Source organism: Musca domestica, unplaced genomic scaffold (genome assembly GCF_030504385.1).
Source record: "Musca domestica strain aabys unplaced genomic scaffold, Musca_domestica.polishedcontigs.V.1.1 2, whole genome shotgun sequence".
Classification (NCBI taxonomy): domain Eukaryota; kingdom Metazoa; phylum Arthropoda; class Insecta; order Diptera; family Muscidae; genus Musca; species Musca domestica.
In genome coordinates, this window is record NW_026712249.1 from 14,904,612 (window position 1) to 14,924,454 (window position 19,843).

At 35.3% G+C, this 19,843-nt stretch overlaps 1 protein-coding gene across 5 annotated transcripts in view; it reads left to right on the top strand.

The window, feature by feature from the left end:
* Positions 1–19,843, top strand: part of LOC101888529 (cAMP-specific 3',5'-cyclic phosphodiesterase) — a 668,201-nt gene that overhangs the window by 262,155 nt on the left and 386,203 nt on the right. The window contains exon 2 of one of the 5 annotated variants that reach the window (XM_059121840.1): positions 7,504–8,960. The exons of the other annotated variants lie outside the window; for them this stretch is intronic. Within the exon in view, the coding sequence (XP_058977823.1) occupies positions 7,867–8,960 (1,094 nt within the window). The 5' untranslated portion in view covers positions 7,504–7,866. The remainder of the gene's footprint in view (positions 1–7,503; positions 8,961–19,843) is intronic. 5 annotated transcript variants of the gene reach the window in all.

Genomic DNA, 19,843 nt, shown 5'->3' on the forward strand with positions numbered 1-19,843 from the left:
TATCCGTATGCTGTTGCTCATTTGGTTTCAGGCTACTAAACGAATGGTGGTGGTTGGGATTCGATGATCTTTTTTTGGGAACTTCGACCCTCTCCTCCCCCTCTCCCTTTGATATGGTATTGGATGACAATGATGTCCATTTTTGGGGGTAACATGACATAGTTTTTCTACTTCATTACATAAGGTGTCACTGTGTATATGTGAGTCTATGTGTGTGGGGGGGGGGGGGGGGGGGTGTCATGCAACAATATTTGTGTATAGTTTACATATGAAATAATTATTTCGGATTTTTATTGCTCTGAGGCATTTGAGGAAAACATATTTTGGGAGGGGGATGTTCTTTTGTATGAAGGGTTGCCGAAAAAAGACCTTAAAAGACCTCTTTGTTGATATTTTTAATATCTCGAATTTTGCTTTGACTTTAAAAGACTTGTCCTTTAAGATTCCCTCATCAGATGGTTTGGAAAACAGATTTTCCTTGGAATTTTCTTCCTTGCCCTTTTCTTGTGAACAAGTTTCACAAGTTTGTTTTGTATTGTTTTACATTTTAATGATGGCAATGGCAAAAAAGAAATTCATACTTTAAGGCTATACTCAAATATTGTAATGCCTACTTTAAGGCATAATTTATTTAACTCAAACAATAAAGCATACTTTTTGGTCATTCCGTTTGAAATTATCAATTCAATGGCATGGAAAATTGCCTTGCGGGTCAATTGAGTTAGAAAGTCATTTGAATTTTATTTAAACAGAGATTTCTCGGTGTTTACTTAGGAGGCTACATAGAGGCGAAGGGGGAGAAACATCATCATTTCCAAAAGGCAGAAGGATGTTGTCATATCCCGAAGTCATTTCTAGAGGGAGGACATTTCGAGGTAGCTGATGTAAAGGAGATTATTAATATATAACTAATTTAAATATTTGAATCGGATATTGATTCGATCATCTATTTTTTTTTTTTTTTTGGTAAAGGAATCGAAATTATCTCTTCGTAGTCGAAAACTGATTGAAATTAGAAAATGGTTTTTAGAAAATATTGTCATGAAATCCTTATACCACCAAAAATCGATAGAAATGATTAAAAGAATCAGTCGGTTTGACCAACAGATGTAGACCCTTAGGCCAGGTTAGGGCTTTATTAATTACTTCCTTCTCTTTATATGAGATATGTGATAACTTTGAGAAAATGTTGAAATGTGCATGGTGCACCAGAGTCGAACGAAGTATTCCATTTTCATACATCATCTAATACATATAAAAATATTGATATGGGCAAAACAACAACAAAATCGAACATTGAATATTGAGATGTACCAAGTCTGGAATGGAATCGGATATTAATTTCGTTTTTGTGAATTTCATGGATATTCAAAATTTTGAACCTTTGTGGGGGAGGTGCCAGAAGGAGTGGACCGATGTATAACATATCTTGTATTAGTAGAAATAGTGGTGTGTGTGAAATATAAAGAGAACTTGATGCTTATTTCGCGTTTTATGACCTTCGTGGAAATTTAAAATTTTGACCCTTTGTAGGGGAGGTACCAGAAGGAATGGTCCGATCTCTAACATTTTTATAACAGATCCTGTATTGATGAAAATACTCAGATGTGCCAAATCTAAATGGAATCGGATGTTAATTTTGAGTTTGTTTATTCAAAATTTCGACCTTTTGTGGGGGAAGTTACCAGAAGGAGTAGACCGATATATTCCATCTTAACACCAGATCTCGGGTTTATAAAAATATTGGGATGTGTGAAATTTGAAGACAATCGGATTTTTACATCACATTTTAAAAGATTTATGATTATTCAAAATTTTTACCCTCTGTGGACACTTGATGGAGTGGACCGATATTATCCATTTTTGCACCTGACTTAGAACTGACGCAAATATTCGAATTTGCAAAGTTGAAGCAAAATCGGATTAATGCTTCTGTTTCTGTGCGGAAAAAAATTTGTTTGTTTTATTTTTTTAAATTCGAACTTTTTTGGGGGAGATACCAGAAGGAGTGGACTGATATATTCCATCTTAACACTAGACAATGGGTTAATAAAATTATTGGGAAGTGTGAAATTTGAAGACAATCGGACTCTTACATCACATTTTATAAAAGTTATAATTATTCAAAATTATTTGCCCTTTAATGGAGTGGACCGATATTGGCCATTTTCGCACCTGACCTAGCACTGATGCAAAATCGGATAATCCCCTCTCTTTCCCTTTCTTTTTTTAAATTTCGACCCGTTGTTTGGGTGGTACCAATGGAGCGATATTGCCCATCTCCGAACTCGATCTAAATATGATAATAAAATTACGGTGTACCAAGTTGGGACCAAATCGGATACTCCCTTCGCGAGTTATCGTGGTCATCAGCCAGCCAGACAGACATACCGAAGGATGGGCAGACGGACTCCAAACCTAGATCGACTCCAAATGTTCTGAAACGGATTTGATCCGTTATTTCGATGAGCCACGTTTTGGTCGTATCAAGTGATATATACCCTCTCTAGCCATATAGCTGAGGGTATAATAAACTTTTTTTTGCCTCCCAATGTTAATCGGAAATATTCTCATCTTTTTAACTGAGAATCAATGCCCATATGAAACTACTGAAGCTAGAATATTGAAATCTTGCACGAGGGTCAGTCTTGGTGCATAGGCTATTTTTTTGGAAATTCGTACTAAAAGAATACGAAAAGTACTAAATACCTTGTATTGAACAAACGAAATGATCTAGAAATCTGACATGTGGAATAACAGCCATTGATGGAGTGCAGGATAGATGTACCTATGTGTTTAGGGAAAATTCGAACTTTCAGGTTACGAAAAGTTCCAAATTTGTACAATTTGGTATTGGTTGAACAGATAATACTTTAAATCGGAAATTCATGTGTAGCCTGGACATATGGAGGTGGTTTCGGAAATGTGTACCATAATTGTACGAAAAGTACTGAATTGTAAAATATCTGGTATTCAGAAATTTGAAGTTTACCTCTATTTTGGTCAATTTTCTATGCAAACTTTCAAAACGCCAATACACGTGTCTTCCTGTTTTCAACTTTACTTTCATAATCTGCTGGATTTCAACCTTAATTATTGAAAAAAATTAATTTTTTGCGCAGTGTAATCAACTGGGGTTTTCTGTAAATATTCGAAAAGTAAAGTTTTGGGGAACAGTGTAATATAAATTTGGGGTTAATTCGAATTGACACGGAAATTGTAATATATTTTTTTCATTTTAGAGAAGACTTTTTCAAATTAAAAAAAAAAATACTATTTGCTGTCATTATTTCATATTTTTAACATTTAAAATAAAAATATTTTTCATTATCCATATATTTCCCAAGCTAACACATTGCATTTTTATCATATCCAAAATTTTCAATTTCTTATCGAATTGAAAACTGAAAATCAACATATTCCATATTCCCCAAAGAGTAACAAATGCTAAAAACCCAATAACTTTTTTTACGTTTTTTTTTTTTAACTTCTCGAATCTTACTTGTGGTGCATACTTTTTGGCTGAGTTAACATTAGACTTGTTGATAACTTTTTTCCTTCACGGAGAAGGAGAAGAAAAACAAAAGCAAAAAACTTAAAGAACATCTTGCAAAAAACTAAGCTCGAAGCAAAAAAACCGATTAAAAAGAAAAAGCAGAATACATTTTGATAAGTTGTGGAGTTTTTTCTGCTAAGTTTTTGTTTTGTCTAACTTTGGCCCAAGAAATAAATGTTAATTTGAAAATGTTTTCCATTAACAAACGGCAGACAATAATATGGCAAGAAAAATGATAATTGCCTATATAATGATGTCGATGATAATGATAATATTGTTGTTGTTTTATTATTGTTAACAACAAAATGTTTCCTAATTAGTTGCAAAGTATTTGCCAGGTAATCTTGAACTTATGTTTAGCCTATTGTTGGGGGCATACTTTAATTACAATGGGAAAGTTGTAGCATATCCTAAGGAAATTTGGAATTATTTGAAGTATTTTGAGGAGGGAGTTAGTCAGTTGACTGAAGGAGAATTAAATTTGAATTTAAGGTAGAATTCCACAAGAATACTACACACTGAAGTTTTCTAGAGAGTTTCAAGAATTTTGTATAAAAAATACCATTTTAATTTTTTGCCAAAAAAAAATAATAATAATAAAAGGAGGAAAATCTATAGGTGTCCTGTAAACAGAAAATCTTTAAAATATCATCATATCATCTATTGGTAGTACACCCTGAAGTTTTCGATGGGCTTCAAGAATTGTGTATAAAAAATATAATTTTAATTTTTTTTGCCAAAAAAAGAAGTAATGGAAGGAGGACAGTCTATAGGTGTCCTTTAAACAGAAAATCTCTAAGATATCATCATATCATCTATTTGTAGTAAAATTTAAAAATTAAAACTGAAGCAGCGGTCGAGGCGAGTCTCAAATGAATGGTCTCGGGGTGTATCAAATATATGGACCTAATAGGGAAAATATCCGACTCAACGATTTTCGAATTTCCTGAAAAGTTTTTTGTTTAAATCTAAGCAACAGGACTTTAAACAAGCCTTCTGGTGCTAGATGACTTTTAACAGATCTTTTAGACTTAAATGGCCTTTTTGAGGTCTTATGTCAGTTTTTTGCCAAGTTTTATTCATTTATTTTTTTCTTTTTAATTTTTTTTTTTTTGGATTAGAGATCCTTTAATTGGCCTTGAGGACTTTTTAATGAAGGGACTCTCACTGTTGATGACTTTCAACAGGTCTTTTAGACTTTAAAGGCCTTTTTGAGGTCTTCTGTCAATTTTTTGCCAAGTTTTATTTTTTATTTTTTTTTTTTTAATTTTTTTTTGGATTAGAGATCCTTTTATTGGCCTTGAAGACTTTTTAATGAAGGGACTCTCACTGTTGATGACTTTCAACAGGTCTTTTAGACTTTAAAGGCCTTTTAGAGGTCTTCTGTCAATTTTTTGCCATGTTTTATTTATTTATTTTTAATTTTTTCTTTTTTTTTTGGATTTGAGATCGTTTTATTGGCCTTGAAGACTTTTAATGAAGGGACTCTCACAACTGGGGGGCTCTCGCATAGACCATTCATGGCTAGAAAATTTTTTAATACTTTTTTGAACTAAAATTTTTTATTGGATTTCTGGGGTGCTTGAAGTCTGGCAGTTTCTCTGTGGCTGAAAGCAGATTCTCTGTGACTAGCAGGCCTTTTTTCCAACCCTTAATAACTAGAAGAGGCCTAATATGGATCAAATATGGGTAGTAATCTTTTTTGAGCTTCCTTATACTACAAGTCATTTAACAGGTTAACAGGTTTTTCTGGAACTAGAAATTCTTTTGCGTCACTCCTAGGCTCTAAGATTCTCCGACTGACCAAAACACTTTTCAAATGTCTTATGTGCCCCGGAAACCCTCTATGGATTTTATGAGGCAGAAAAAACTTTTAGAAACTCATTCATTCGTTGAAAAATAAATTCCTGCAGGTCATATGATTGGAGGAGAATTTCGATAAGTCTTCCTGTAGACCTTCCGGTGGTTGTTGATTCTCCTTTGGGTAGAAAACTCTAATCAGACCTTCTTCGTCTTGAAAAATCTGATGGATATTTTTTTGCTGCAGGACATCTTTCATTTCTTATGCGGCTAAAAGGTCTTATGTGTTGTTCTTCCCAGATCCGTTGAAATATGTACACTTACAGTCATATGTTTATAGAAGAATTTGGATTGGTCTTCTTGTGGACCTTCAGGGGCTTGTTGATCCCTTAAAAATCGTCGGCGAATAAAAATCCTATGGATAAAAGCAACAACATTTTATGGGTCTTTTTTTTGCTGCAGGACATCTTTCATGTCTCATGCGACTAAAAGGCCTAATATAAGTTTCCTACAGCAAGGTCGTTAAGGACCAGTATTGTTCTGCAACTAAAATACCCTTCTTCCCAGGTCCGTTGAAAGATGAATTCTTACAGTCATATGTTTGTAGAAGAATTTGGATTGGTCTTCTTGTGGACCTCCAGAGGCTTGATGATCCCTTAAAAATCACCTGTGGTTAAAAAAAACAACTTTTTATTGGTCTTTTTTGGCTGGAGGACCTCTCCCAGGACTCATATGACTAAAATGCCTTATATAGGTTTTCTGTAGCTAAAAGACTTATTTTCACAGATCTTCAATGGCCAGTAGTGTTCTACAGATAAAAGACGATTTTATGGTCTTCCTCAATTAGAAGACATTTCTGGGTCTTCTGTGACCAGAAGAACCCATTTAATTCTTTTGATATTAAAAAACCTTCTACGAACCCTCCTTGCCTTTAAAGAACTTTTAGATCCTTTGGTGGCGGGAAGATCTTTTACGGGTCTGCAGTGACAAGAACGTCTAAGATCGGATGGCCTTTTCTAGGTATTCGGTGGATAGAAGAGCTTTTTTCAGATTCCCTTTGACATGCAGATCCTTAACAGGACTCTTGTAGCCTAAATATCTCTGTCCTCCTATACTTGGACCCCATTTATTGGCCTTTTGTGGGTATCTGTAAAAATCCTTCCATGGATCTTTTTGGCTTTGAAGAATTGTTATATCCTTCTGAGGCTTTAGAGATATTCGGTGGCTAGACCAGGTTTCTTTGTCTACAAGATTCCTTATAGGACTCTAGTGTCTTAAATATTTTTTTATCGGGGTTCTGTGGCCAGAATCTCTGTCCTCTGATACTTGGCCCCTCTTATTGGCCTTATGTAGGCCATGAGCGTATGTAGGTTTTGAAGAACTTTTACATCCTTCTGTGGCTAGAAGATCTTTTACGGGTCTGCAGTGACAAGAACGTCTAGGATTGGATGGCCTTTTCTAGGTATTCAATGTTTAGAAGGTTTTTTTTCAGATTCCCTTTGACATGCAGATCCTTAACAGGACTCTTGTAACCTAAATATTTTTTATTAGGGTTCTGTAGTCAGAATATGTCTCCTCTTATACTTCGGGCCCTTTTATTGGCCTTATGTGGGTATCCGCAAAAATCCTTCCTTGGACCTTCTTGGCTTTGAAGAATTTTTATACCCATCTAAGGCCTTACAGATATTCTGTGGCTAGACTAGGTTTCATTGCCTAGAAGATTCCTTTACAGGTCTCTAGTGGCTTAAATATTTTTTTATCGGGGTTCTGTGGTCAGAATCTGCGTCCTCTGATACTTGGCCCCTCTTATTGGCCTTATGTAAGCCAAGAACGTATGTAGGCTTTAAAGAACTTTTAAATCTTTCTGTGGCTAGAAGATTTTTTAACAGGTCCTCAGTGATAAGAACTCATATCTAAGGCTAGATGGCCTTTTACAGGTATTCAGCGCCTGGAAGACCTTTTTCAGGTTCCTCAGGTTCTCTACAACAAATTACTTTTGATTTCATTTGATAATTCAGCCTCTTTCAGCGATGCGCACATACACACAGAGTTGGGTAAAAATAAATAAAAGAGACAATTTTCCAGCATCAAAAAACCCCGAACTCAAAACTAATACCTCTTTATGTCAAAATAATTTTTTGTTACAGATATTTTATTTGCAATTTTTTGAAGAGCAACAATAATTTACAATTTTTACAACCTGTTAAGCCTCTGTAAGGCCCTGACAAAAAATACAGAAACAAAAAATCCTCAACAAAAAGAATTTGTACCTTTAATTTATGCGCCGTACAAAATAAACGCAAGAGAGTCGGAGAAAAGACAACTAAAGTTACCTATAAATCACCAACGAAAGTTACTTTAAATAAAAAATACCAACAACAACAACTAAGCTCCTCAAACAAAACTGTTATACATTTAACACCACCAACGCCATCATCGACAACATCTCCGCTACCACCACCACTACAACAACATCAGCTGTAACAACAACAATAACATCGTGAAGCAAAATGTCGTCGTCCAACGAAAACAATACCTCACCGCCACAATACATCGTTACAACGCCAAGTGAAGCTGACGCTGATGAGGAACGTTCCGAACTGGGATCAGATGGTGCTACCGTTGTTGTTGTTCCAACCACAGCCACGACCACAGTTGTGGTTGAACACCAACAACATCAGCAACAGAGACGTGTTGTTAGTCAGATGTCTCGTCAAATTGCCAGTCGTTCGTTCTCCATAGCGTCCGCTTCAAATTCGATATTGGAAGAGGGCGGCGCCCTGAGTCAAAGTGCCCTGCAGCAGCTACAGCAAAAGACGCAACAGACCCAGCAGCAGGTTTTCACATCGCAAAAATCAATAACGACCAGTGCCCGGAGTCAGAGTCTACAATCGTCATCGGTTACCGGGGCTCCAGGGGAAATGGCCATACAAATTGGGGCAGGTGGTGGTTGTGGTGCCACATTGGCCACCCTGCAGCTGGGCCAACAACTCAAGGCCCAATCGAGCACCTCCATTATGTCCAGTGAGCAAAGATCAAGCTTCATGCAAAAGACCTCGTCCACCTCCTCGACCACCTCCAAGTCGAAATTTCAAAGTTTCCTCCAGCAACCAGATGTTTCCGATCATCCATCAAGTTCTTCCTCGGGTGCCTTTCTGACGGCCCATCAAAAACATGTACGCCAATTTGTACGTTCCACCTCAGCCCACTCCGAGGCTGCTGTGGGCATATCAATGGGCAATCGTCCCGACAAATGTATACGCAGTGCTTCGACCCAAATTGATGAGCCAAGTTCGGGTGAAACAGGCACCGGTAATGTTGAACATCTTTCGGTGAATACCAGTAAAATGGGTCTACACCAGTCATCGTCGATCTTGATTTCGAAATCAGCTGAAACAATTGAAATGAAATCGGCTGCCACCTCGGCTGGCATGCGTACCCAGTTGACGTTGTCGGGTGGTCTGTTGGCTCCACCAAATCGTAAAATAACCATCCTTAGTCCCATCCATGCTCCACCTGGGCTGCATGATATGTTGAAGAGAGCCGGGCGTTCACCATTGTCGCCGCGCATTAGTTTCCCCGGCAGTGAGGCGGATTTGTTTGGGTACGTATTTTTTTAGAATTTAAGATGAGAATTGAATTCCTTTTTTTCAGGACAGTTGTAATTTTTATTCAGCTCTATGATTATATTATACCGGTACCCCTTCAATGCAAGAGAGAAGAGAGTATCAGATTTGGTTGAAATTTCTCATGTCGTGATATTTTTATCAGACTGAGAATTTTAAGGGACGAATTAGAATTTGTCTAATACTTGCTGAAAAATTTAAAACCAAAATCTTCATATATTTTTGAAAATTTCAGCAGAGCTTTAAAAAGGCAGAACTATGGAGAAAATACAATTAAGGTCATAACAATACTTAAAATTAGGTTGTGGTACAATTTTTCTATTTCCATACCTCTTACCTCTTTTCTACCATCTCTTTGAATATCTTCCCACACCTGTTGATAATTTCCAACGTGTATTTGTACTGTATGTATGTCAGAGAAAAAAAGAATACTTTTAATTAGTTAACGTGTTTGTGGGAGACCAGTTCTTTTTTTATATATTTTCCATCTCAGCTCGTGTTCGCCATCAACTAATTACATACCAGGAGAATGGGGTATCCTCTTCCAGGAAAAATCACTATTTACGTTTCTCTCTCTGGTTTGTTTGCACTTTTTACGATTCCTGCTTCAATAATTATCATAATGTTGAGTTAAGATTTTAATTGTATACTGAAAGTTGCGATTGAGTTAAAGGTCATATTAGTGGTGCAAACTATAAATAGATGGAAATTAAAATATATTTTAGAGACTAAAATTATGTAACATTGTGTAAATTGTTTTAAATTTTGAATACTATTTCTAAAATGTCCTAGGAAATGTTAATAAATTAATTAATAAATTAGGTCAAGAAATCCTTGAAAGATATCTTAAAAATCGAATATTTTTTGGCTAGGGAGTCCTGAAAAAAATCCTTGATTTTTGCCAAGGAAATTCTTGAAGAAATTATCTTAAAACATTTTTGCAGCAAACCAACGACTTGTCCAAGTTTGATTTGCTACAAGAAATGTTTTTTTTTTTTTTTTTCAAGAATTCCCTTGGCAAAAATCAATGATTTTTTGAAGGACTTCGTGAACACAAAAAAATCGATTTTTAAACCAGAAAGTTTTTCCCAAATTTTGAAACATAAAACGATTCTTAAGAAAATCCTTAAGAAATTATAAAAACAGTCAAAGAACCAAACGTTTTTTGGGTCAGAAAGTTTTTTTATAAACATGAAAAAAAAAACATTCAAAGCCAAGAAGACGATTATTCTCAAACAGGAAGACCTTTAAAAACTTCAGGTTTACGTCAAGGAAGTTCTTAAAGAAGTGTTTTTAAAACAATATATTTCGATCGTTTGATCGCCAGAGACTTGGATTTGAAGGTTAGGTGCAGAATCAGGAGGCATTTTTGTTAAAAAAAAATTAACAACTTGATTACGTCCTATATGCCACTCAGAATTCAATAGAAGCCTTTTAAAGGGTCTTCTGTCGATAGAAGCGACTAAACTTAGTACTAAACTTACTTAAGAGTACAAAAAGTACTAAAATGTTCTTAAAATTGAATAGTTTGCGAGGGATAACCGGAATGAGCTAGAATTCGAAAATTTGAAATGATGATGGAGTGCAGGATAGATGAAACAATATTTGGAAATTCAAATTTTAAGGTTACTAAAAGTTCTGATTTGTGATTAAGAGGTGTTTTGGAAATGGGTTCTACAAGTACACAGAAAATGCTAAATAGTACAATTTTTTATTGGGTCGATCTGAAATTTGGTATTATGGTCGCTGTTCATGTGTATCCTGGACATATGGAGTTATTTTCCCAAAAGTACTAAATATAACTATATTTGATATTGGGTAAACGGATAGAGATAAAATTCTAGAATTCCTGATGGTATCTGTATTTGCTAGTTATAACCTAAAGTTAATAAAATGGATTTAAAACAGATTTCTAAATTTGGGACAGGAAAAAATATTTCTATTTTTTCATCGGGAAGACATGGTAAAAAACATTCGTAAAAATCTAGCAATCTCTTAGTCAGGAACTTCTAGTAAATGTCCTTAAAATAATACCTTGAATATTTTTAGTTATATATTTGGACAAAAATTGTTTATAAAGAAATATTTATAAAAAAAATTGACTTTCGGCCAGGGAGTCCTTGAAAATTTTTTTTTTAAAAATCTTTAGATTAGAAACTAATTCGACAGTTTATGAAATTTTAGAGTTTTAAAGACTGAGATAAGATATTCCATACCATCTCTTGCTCTCATATTGGTTAAGATATTTGGTTTCTATTCTTAGAAAATAAATGATTTATATATATATTTTAAAAATATCCACAATTAGCGACCCGGAGGTCCTTGAAATTGGGTTCTTCAATAATATATATAAACTTACAAATTCTTTCCAGAAAGGTAATGACAAATATTTTAAATAATAATTTTTTTTTCTGGAGAGTTCCTGAAAAATATATTTTTATAAAATAAATAATTTTCGCTCAGGAAACCCATGAACAAATAATTCAAATAATCCTTGAAAATTGTTTCTTACAAAACTTACAATTCCCGATAAGGGGGTCCTTGAAATTCGTTTCTCAAACAATCTACGATTTTCGGTAAGGAGGTCCTTGTTTTTTTTTATTTTAAACATCTAAGATTTGTTCTATTTATAACTTAGACAAAATTCTTATTAAATTGACGGTTTTTACCAAAAGTTCTTAAAAAAATATTCTTAGCTAGTCCAACTTAAAAAACTTAACATTTTCGGTTAGGATGTCCTTGAAAATTGTTTCACAATCAATCTACGATTTTCGCTAAAGAGTTCCATGGTTTTTTAAAAAACAATGTTTTTTTCCAATTATTCCTTGGAAAAATCCTACTGAATTTACGATTTTTACCGGAAGTTATTAAAAACTATTGTTACCAAGACCATGATTTTTTTTTTCTTTTTTTTCTAAAAACCTTGAGAAAATATTCTTAAAAATCTATAACTTTTTGCTAAGAAATTTAGCAATGTAGCCGGGCCGAATTTTGAATAGTCTCCAATATTTGGAACAAATTTGGAAATGAAAAAAATATATATATACAATCCGTTAAATAGTTTGTTAAAATCTTAAGAATACCGAATACAGCGAGTAACCGTTATTTTGGGGTCTATACGACGTCGAACTGCACTGAAAATTTTCTGGCACAGGCTAAAGTATCCATTACGAACTTAAAATACTAAAGTTGAAACAATTCCCGTTAATAATATCGCTGAAATCATCAAAATACCGAATAAGTACATTTATATGGGGCTATACGTAGACCTATATAGCCCATTTTCAATACCCAAAATCCTACAGACGAAAGACACATCTAAGTAAAATATCATCAACCTACGCCCTTCAATACGCCCGGAAGCTATAGCGATTCTATATACGAACCTACCGACGGACGGACATCGCTATATGGGGGGTCTATAATGTATACTTCGAGGTGTTACAAACGGAATGACAGCCTTAATATACCCTCCATACTATGGTGAAGTTAATGAAAAATAACATTTTTTTTAAAAGAAGTTCTTGAAAACTTATTCCTAAAATATTCAAATTTTAGTCGCATGTCCTTGAATTTTCTTTCCTAAAACATCCACAATTTTCGGTCAGGAAGTTTTTTTTTTCTTAGTACATTTGGATCTTAGTACATCAGGATCTCCTTGATTTCTTTCATATATGTACTTTTTGGGTCAGAAGGCATATTTGTTCGGGATACCGTAGTATTTTGTTGTTGCAAAATAGTCAGGCTTAATCCCATTATTTTTGTTTTCTATAAACACAGCGTTTGTTTATGAGTGGCGAAATATGGTAATGTTTACAAGGGGGTAAGGTAGGGAATGCCTAGGCTTCTTGCAAAAACGAAATCATGATTTTTCTATTTTTTCCTATTTCTATACTGGGATTTTTTGGTAAAGTATATTGAGTATAAATTATAAAAATGAAAATTTACAAGGCATTAACCATTGCACGGCGGAAGACAAGTGGGCTTAACTCCCTTGTTTAACATAATATTTAATTTCTTACTTTTATTAAATTTTCCACCTTCACTTCACCTACTTAATTAATCCATTTTATGTTTTCTTCTCTCTCTTCCTCCAGGTAAGTTAAACAAAAACCCGCATTGAAGTCCAACTAATTAAAATGTGTAAGTAAGACATTATTGAATTTACGATTTTATATTACAAAAAAATCCCCCCTACAAATTTGAAAATTTACTCGGCCAACCGACCAACCACATCACCAATTAGGTCAACACATGGAGGTTAAGTGAAGCGAAACCCAATTCGTTTCAGGGAAATTTAAAACTTTTATTTCCAACGAAATATTAACTCGAACTCAAAGTATTTCACCGGCAGCCGGACTGCCGAACAATTACCCCCCAATGGTTTTTGTGTGAAAATCCACAATGACAAGGGTTTTTCTGGCTTGTAAACATTGTAAGTCAGCAGACCTTACCTTGCCACCGACTACATGGAGAACAAGTGAACGTTTAATTTTCCCCTAAGTATTTTTAAAATTTCAAATAAAATATGCTTCCAAATGGCTGGCAACAGGCAGAGCATTGTTGGAGCAATTTCAAAATCTCCGTTTAAAAGTCTAGTGATTTAATTCCCCACCATTTTCCACTGGAGCAGTAAATGCCCTAATCTGTAGGCCACGCAAAAAAAAAGGATGCAATTATTTAATATTCATAACAATAACAACAACATATTTGCCGAATTTCAAATTCCATAAACATTAGTACCGAAATGAAAAAAACAACAGAAGTAGAGCAGAATCACGCACACACACACACACACACACACACCCATATATTACACAGTGTGGTAGCAGTAGAATCTAACACACACTCAAATATAAAAGAGTGTGGCAGCAGCTGCCTTACCACTTCGGTTTGGTTGTAGGGTCTACCTAGCATCTGTTTGGTTTATGTATGTGTACGTGTGTGTGGATGTAGCTTAACCTCCACACAAAACCAAGTCCGTTTCGGGCAGATTGTTTTAGCTGGAATGTCATGCTGGCTATAAATTTCTCACTCACACAGCAGATGTTTAATTTTTCTACTCTTCTGTTTTCTGTTTCGTTGCACTCTTTTCATTTTGGCCATATATTTTTACCCTTGTCCACAGGCACAGTGGGGAAAAAAGGAAAATAAATTAATTTTTAAATTTAAATGAAATTAATAAATTCGATAATTAGGTAGCCAGGATGGAGCAGAAAGCTTTAACAATTTTTTGACAAATGACCTTTAGTTTTCATAGCCAACTTGTCATATTTATAGGCTCGGGATGGAATTTTGCCCGATAGAGCACAAATCAAAGACGGATCCTATTGAAATTGAAGATCATCGGCCAATATTTAAATATAGCTCCCATATATATCTTCGTCCGTTTTGTCTTTAATTTTGGGCCAAATATGTTATATCAGGCCTGATAGTTATGATGCAGATATGCCTATTGCTCCCATATATATTGTTCATCCGTTTTGTTATTGTTTTCCCGCAGAGCCATAAGATGAACTCCATAAGAGCGATATTCGGAAAATTATTCCAAAAATAGCTAAAAAATAAATTTAAGAAGTAAAAAAGCAGTAAGTTCGGCCGCGCCGAACTTTAAATACCCTCCACCATTTGGAAAGAATTAGAAAATTTTCAAAAAAAAAAAAAAATCCATTGAAACTTCTGTTAAAATCTTTAAAATACCTAATATCGGAAGGTGCCGATATATGGGGGGATATGCGATATTGTGGACCAATGTAGACAAATCTATGTCCGGGAGTAAAGTGCTAGCAAATAACCTCTTGTTGGGAATTTCAGACAATTCCGTTGAAAAATGTGGCTAAAATCATCAAAATACCGAACACCGAGGGGTACCGTTATATGGAGGCAATACAATATCGTGGACCTATATAGACAATTCTCTTCCGTGGTATAAAGTACCCACAAGGAACTCCTTGTGTGGATTATCAGACAATTCCGTTGAAAAATGTGGCTAAAATCATCAAAATGCCGAATAACGATTGGTACCGTTATATGGGGGATATACGATATCGTGGACCTATATAGACAATTCTCTTTCAGGGGGTGAAATACTCATAAGGGACTCCTTATGTGGAATTTCAGACAATTCAACTGAAAAATGTGGCTAAAATCATCAAAATACCGAATATCGGGCGTACCGTTATATGGGGGCTATTCGATATCGTGGACCTATATAGACAATTCTCTTCCGTGGTATAAAGTACCCACAAGGAACTCCTTGTGTGGATTCTCAGACCATTCCATTAGAAAATGTGGCTAACATCATCAAAATACCTAATATCGGGGGTACAGTTATATGGGGGCAATACGATATCGTGGATCGATATAGCCCATCTTCGAACTTGACCTGCCTGCAGACAAAAGAGAGATCTGTGCAAAATCTTAGCTTCATCTCTTAATTCGTTTAGACTGTAGCGTGATTACAACAGACGGACAGACAGGGCTAAATCGTCTTAGAATCTTACGCTGATCAGGAATATATATACTTTGTAGGGTCTAAAATGATTATTTCGATGAGTTACACACGGAATGACGAACTTAATATACCCTCCATACTATGTATGGTGGAGGGTATTAAAATGTTAGAGACCCGATTAGATTTGGATATAGCTCTCTGACTGACCGAGAATCAAACCCCAAACGGAACTGCTAAATAATCATGGAATTTTGCACAAGCGCCAGTCTTGGTGCATGGGCGGGTAATGAGGGTGGGTTTTTTTTTTTTGAAAATCGTACTATACGGGTACAAAAAGTACTAAAATGTACAAAATATTGAATACTTTTGTTGGACAAACAGAATGAGCTAAATTTCTAAAATTCGGAATGAGTCACCGTTGGAGTTCAGGATAGATAAAACAGAGAAAACAGAGAATTTTTAGAAATTCGAACTTTAAGGTTACGAAAAGTTCTACAACAGTACTAAACTTTTAAAACAGTACCATTTGGTATTGTGTAAACGGATAAAACTTAAAAATCCTTGACATTTGGTATGAGAATCAAGGTTGGAATATCACTTTGATATATGAAAGTGGTTTTGGGAATGCGTACTAAATGTGCCAATTGTACTAAATGGTACTAAATTTGGAACGGTTTTTTTTCATGAATACATGGAACTGGAATTTTGAACTTTTGTATTGGGGTTGATTTCTGATAAAGAGGTGGTTTCGGAAATGTATGCTAGCAGTTCACGAGATATTCAAAATAGTACTATATTTGGTACAATTTGGTATTGAGTGAATAGGTAGTGCTTGAAATCTGAAATTTGAAATAATGGTCGCTGTTCATGTGTAGCCTTGTATAGCGAAAAGTACTAAACTGCAGTTAATTTGGTATTGGGTGAATGGCAGATATTCTCTTTTTGGAAACGTGTTCTAGATTTGTACGAATGGTACTAAATTTGGCATTAGGTGAAGGGATAGAAGTAAAACCCTCAAATTTGATATTGAGATTTCTGTTGGTATATGGGTGGAGATATGGAGGTGTCTTTGGAAATGTGTACTATAATTGTACAAAAAGTACTAAATAGTACTAAATTTGGTCTTGAGCCAAGGAATAGAACTGAAATCCTCAAATTAGATATTGATGTCTCTATTTAGCACAACGGTACCTCACGACATTCGGTATTTTGATGATTTTAGCGACATTATTCACCGGAATTGTTTCAAATTTATTATTTGAAGTTCGTAATGGAGATTACAGCCTATGACAGAAAATTGTTTGTGCAGGTTCACGTTTTGGTATAATGGTACCTCTCTATATTCGCTATTTTGAAGATTTTTGGCTACATTATTCACCGATTTTTATACCCTAAGCCATATGGCTAGAAAAGGTATGTATAATTTTATAGGTCAAAATGTGCCTAGTCGAAATAACGGCTTTATACCCTAGGTCTCTTTGGGACAAATCATGACATATATCATGACATATGGAGTCGATCTGGGGTTGTCCAGCCGTCTATTTATCTGGCTGATGCGCCTGATAACTCGCGAAGGGAATATCAGATTTGATCCAAACTTGGTACATCGAGTTCGGAGATGGGCAAAATCGGTCCACTCCTTCTGGTACCTCCCCCACAAAAGTTCGAAATTTTCAAAAAAAAAAAAACAACTGCACAGAAAGAGAAACGATAATCCGATCTTGTTCCAACTTTGAAAATCCTAATAATTGCGTCAGTTCCAGGTCAGATGCGAAAATGGACAATATCTGTCCAATCGATGATGTGCGTCCCCCACAAAGGGTCAAAATTTTGAATAAATTGTCTTAACAAGATATGGTGTTAAGATGGAATATATCGGTTCACTCCTCCTAGTACCTACCCCCCAGAAGGTCGAAATTTTGAATATCCATTAAGCTTATAAGACGAGAAATTAATATCCGATTCCATTCAGACTTGGCACATAAAGTTGATACAGATCGGAATATTCTTGCTGGTACCTCCTCCACAAAAGGTCAAAGTTTAACCATATCGATTATAAACTCCCGTTCTCTTCATATTTCACACATCCCAATATCTGTCTACTCCTTTTGGTACCTCCCCACAAAGGGTCGAAACTTTGAATATCCACGAAGCTCATAAAATGCGAAATCAACATTTGATTCCATTCAGGTTTGGTACATCTCAATATTTCCTTCAACACCAGATATGGATTATAAAGAAGGTAGAGATCGGACCATTTCTTCTGTTACTTCCCCCACATAAGGTTGACGATTTTGAAAAACAAAACGCTCAAATAAAGCGAAATAAGAAACCAAATCCACCCATCCATCTCCTCAAATTTACATTTTTGCTAACACAATATCTGTTGTGAACATGATATACATCTGCGAACCCCTTCTGTTACCTCACCTACAATAGGTCACAATTTTCAGTACTTATATCTGTCATAACATGCGTCGGTGATATTTTTATCGGAATTTATAATTTCGCATAAAGTTGGATATAAATGTTCGATTTCCTTCAAATTTTGCCAATACTAATATTTTTATCTGTATTAGATGAAGTATGAAAACGGAATACTTCGGTCTGCTATATCTGTTACCTCACGCATATTTCCACATTTTCCAAAAATTTGCACATATATCATATAAAGTATATGAAGTATTCGATATTGTCTAAATCTGGCACGTTGTAATATTTTTATCAGTCGTAGATTAAATACGAATTGGTCAATTTTGTCCAACCTCCCCCATAACAGGTTAAACAGTTTATATTAACATATGTCAAGGCTGGGGGTAAAATTCTGTCGGCAAAAACGACTGATACTATTTTAATTTTTTGTTAAAATTTTAATTTTTTTGGAACTACTAAACAGTATGGAATGACATTTAGTGTCAAAAACCAACCACTGTGTCCCACTGTGACGAAATGTCTATAACAATTCCCCAAAAGGATTTATTTTATATTCCCCAGTTGACTATAATTTGATGCCATTATAAAATGTCAATATTACGAAATTTAAAATAAAAAACAAACAAAATACCGGATAACATAATTTGCTGAACTGGACACTAAACAAGATTTGGCACTTTATGCGTCATTAGAGGGTAAATCTGCTGTGGTTGGGTTCAATGGTGGAAACTAATATGATGGAAAACAAGGCAATCGGACGGATGAACAGAGAGCACTGTCATTGACCAAAAAATAAGAAAAAGATAATATAATTTTAGCATAAAATACGGATACGATTAATTGTCTCAGAGAGTCTTCCTGCAGAACATGGACAATTTCGTATTTGAGCAAAAATATTCCTTATGAAGAGTACTTATCTTATATGATGTGATATTTTTGTTACAAAAATTACCTAAAATTTTACTTTTGGAATTTGCATATATTTTTTTCTAAGGAAAGGATAAAACGTCATAATAATACGTTTATATGACTCATATATAGGGTGAGATAAAAAAACCTACAACAAAGTCTAAAGCAATAATTTTTACATTTTTTCTTTAATTTATTGAATGAAAGCAAAATATGTCGAAAATAGCATCAAATTTTAGAATAAATTTAGATTTGTCCGAATTTGTCACCTTTGGCACGAAACGGTTAATGGAAGCGTCACACTCTGCCCGAATGTTGCTCTGCGGTATTTTGGCCCATTCACGGCGAAACGCTTGCTTGAGGTGATCGACACTTTGGTATTGTTTAGTGCCAACCTTGCTTTCCATATACTCCAGGCACAATAGACCAACGGATTGGTATCCGGAGATTTTGCTGGCCATGGCCATGTGCGCTGGAAATGAAGCGTGGAACCTCATTTTACAACCATTCTTGGGTGGCGGTGGCATGCAGAGTCCTGTTGGAATGTCCAAAGTCTGCGGCCAAAATGTTTGCATGCCCAAGGCTTTAATGCATCTTTCAGAATATTTTCGCGATAATATTTGGCATTTATTCTGATGCCACCGTCGATTAATACAAGCGGAGAACGAACATCGGCTGTTATGGTGGCCCACACCAACACAATGGCTGGCGTTTGAGTTCTGGTAGCCAACCGAAGGTGTACATTTTCATTTTGTTTGTTTACAAGCTGCTGGACAACGAAAGTTTTCTCATCGGAGAAATCCAAATTCGGCAGTTCACCACTTTCGGCCAAGCGAAGCAATTCTTTAGTGCTTTCGAGTCTATTTTCTTTCTGTTGCGGTGAAAGTTCTTGCACTTTTTGGAATTTCAAAGGCTTTACCCCCCAGCTCATTTCTCAATATTTGCCGAATGGAATAGTGCGATATGTTCAGCTCACGAGCCGTTTTTCGGCCACTGCAACGCGGGTTGCTTTTCTAATTTTCGAACCATTTCTGCTGATGTTGCTGTTTTCTTTTGTCCACTTCC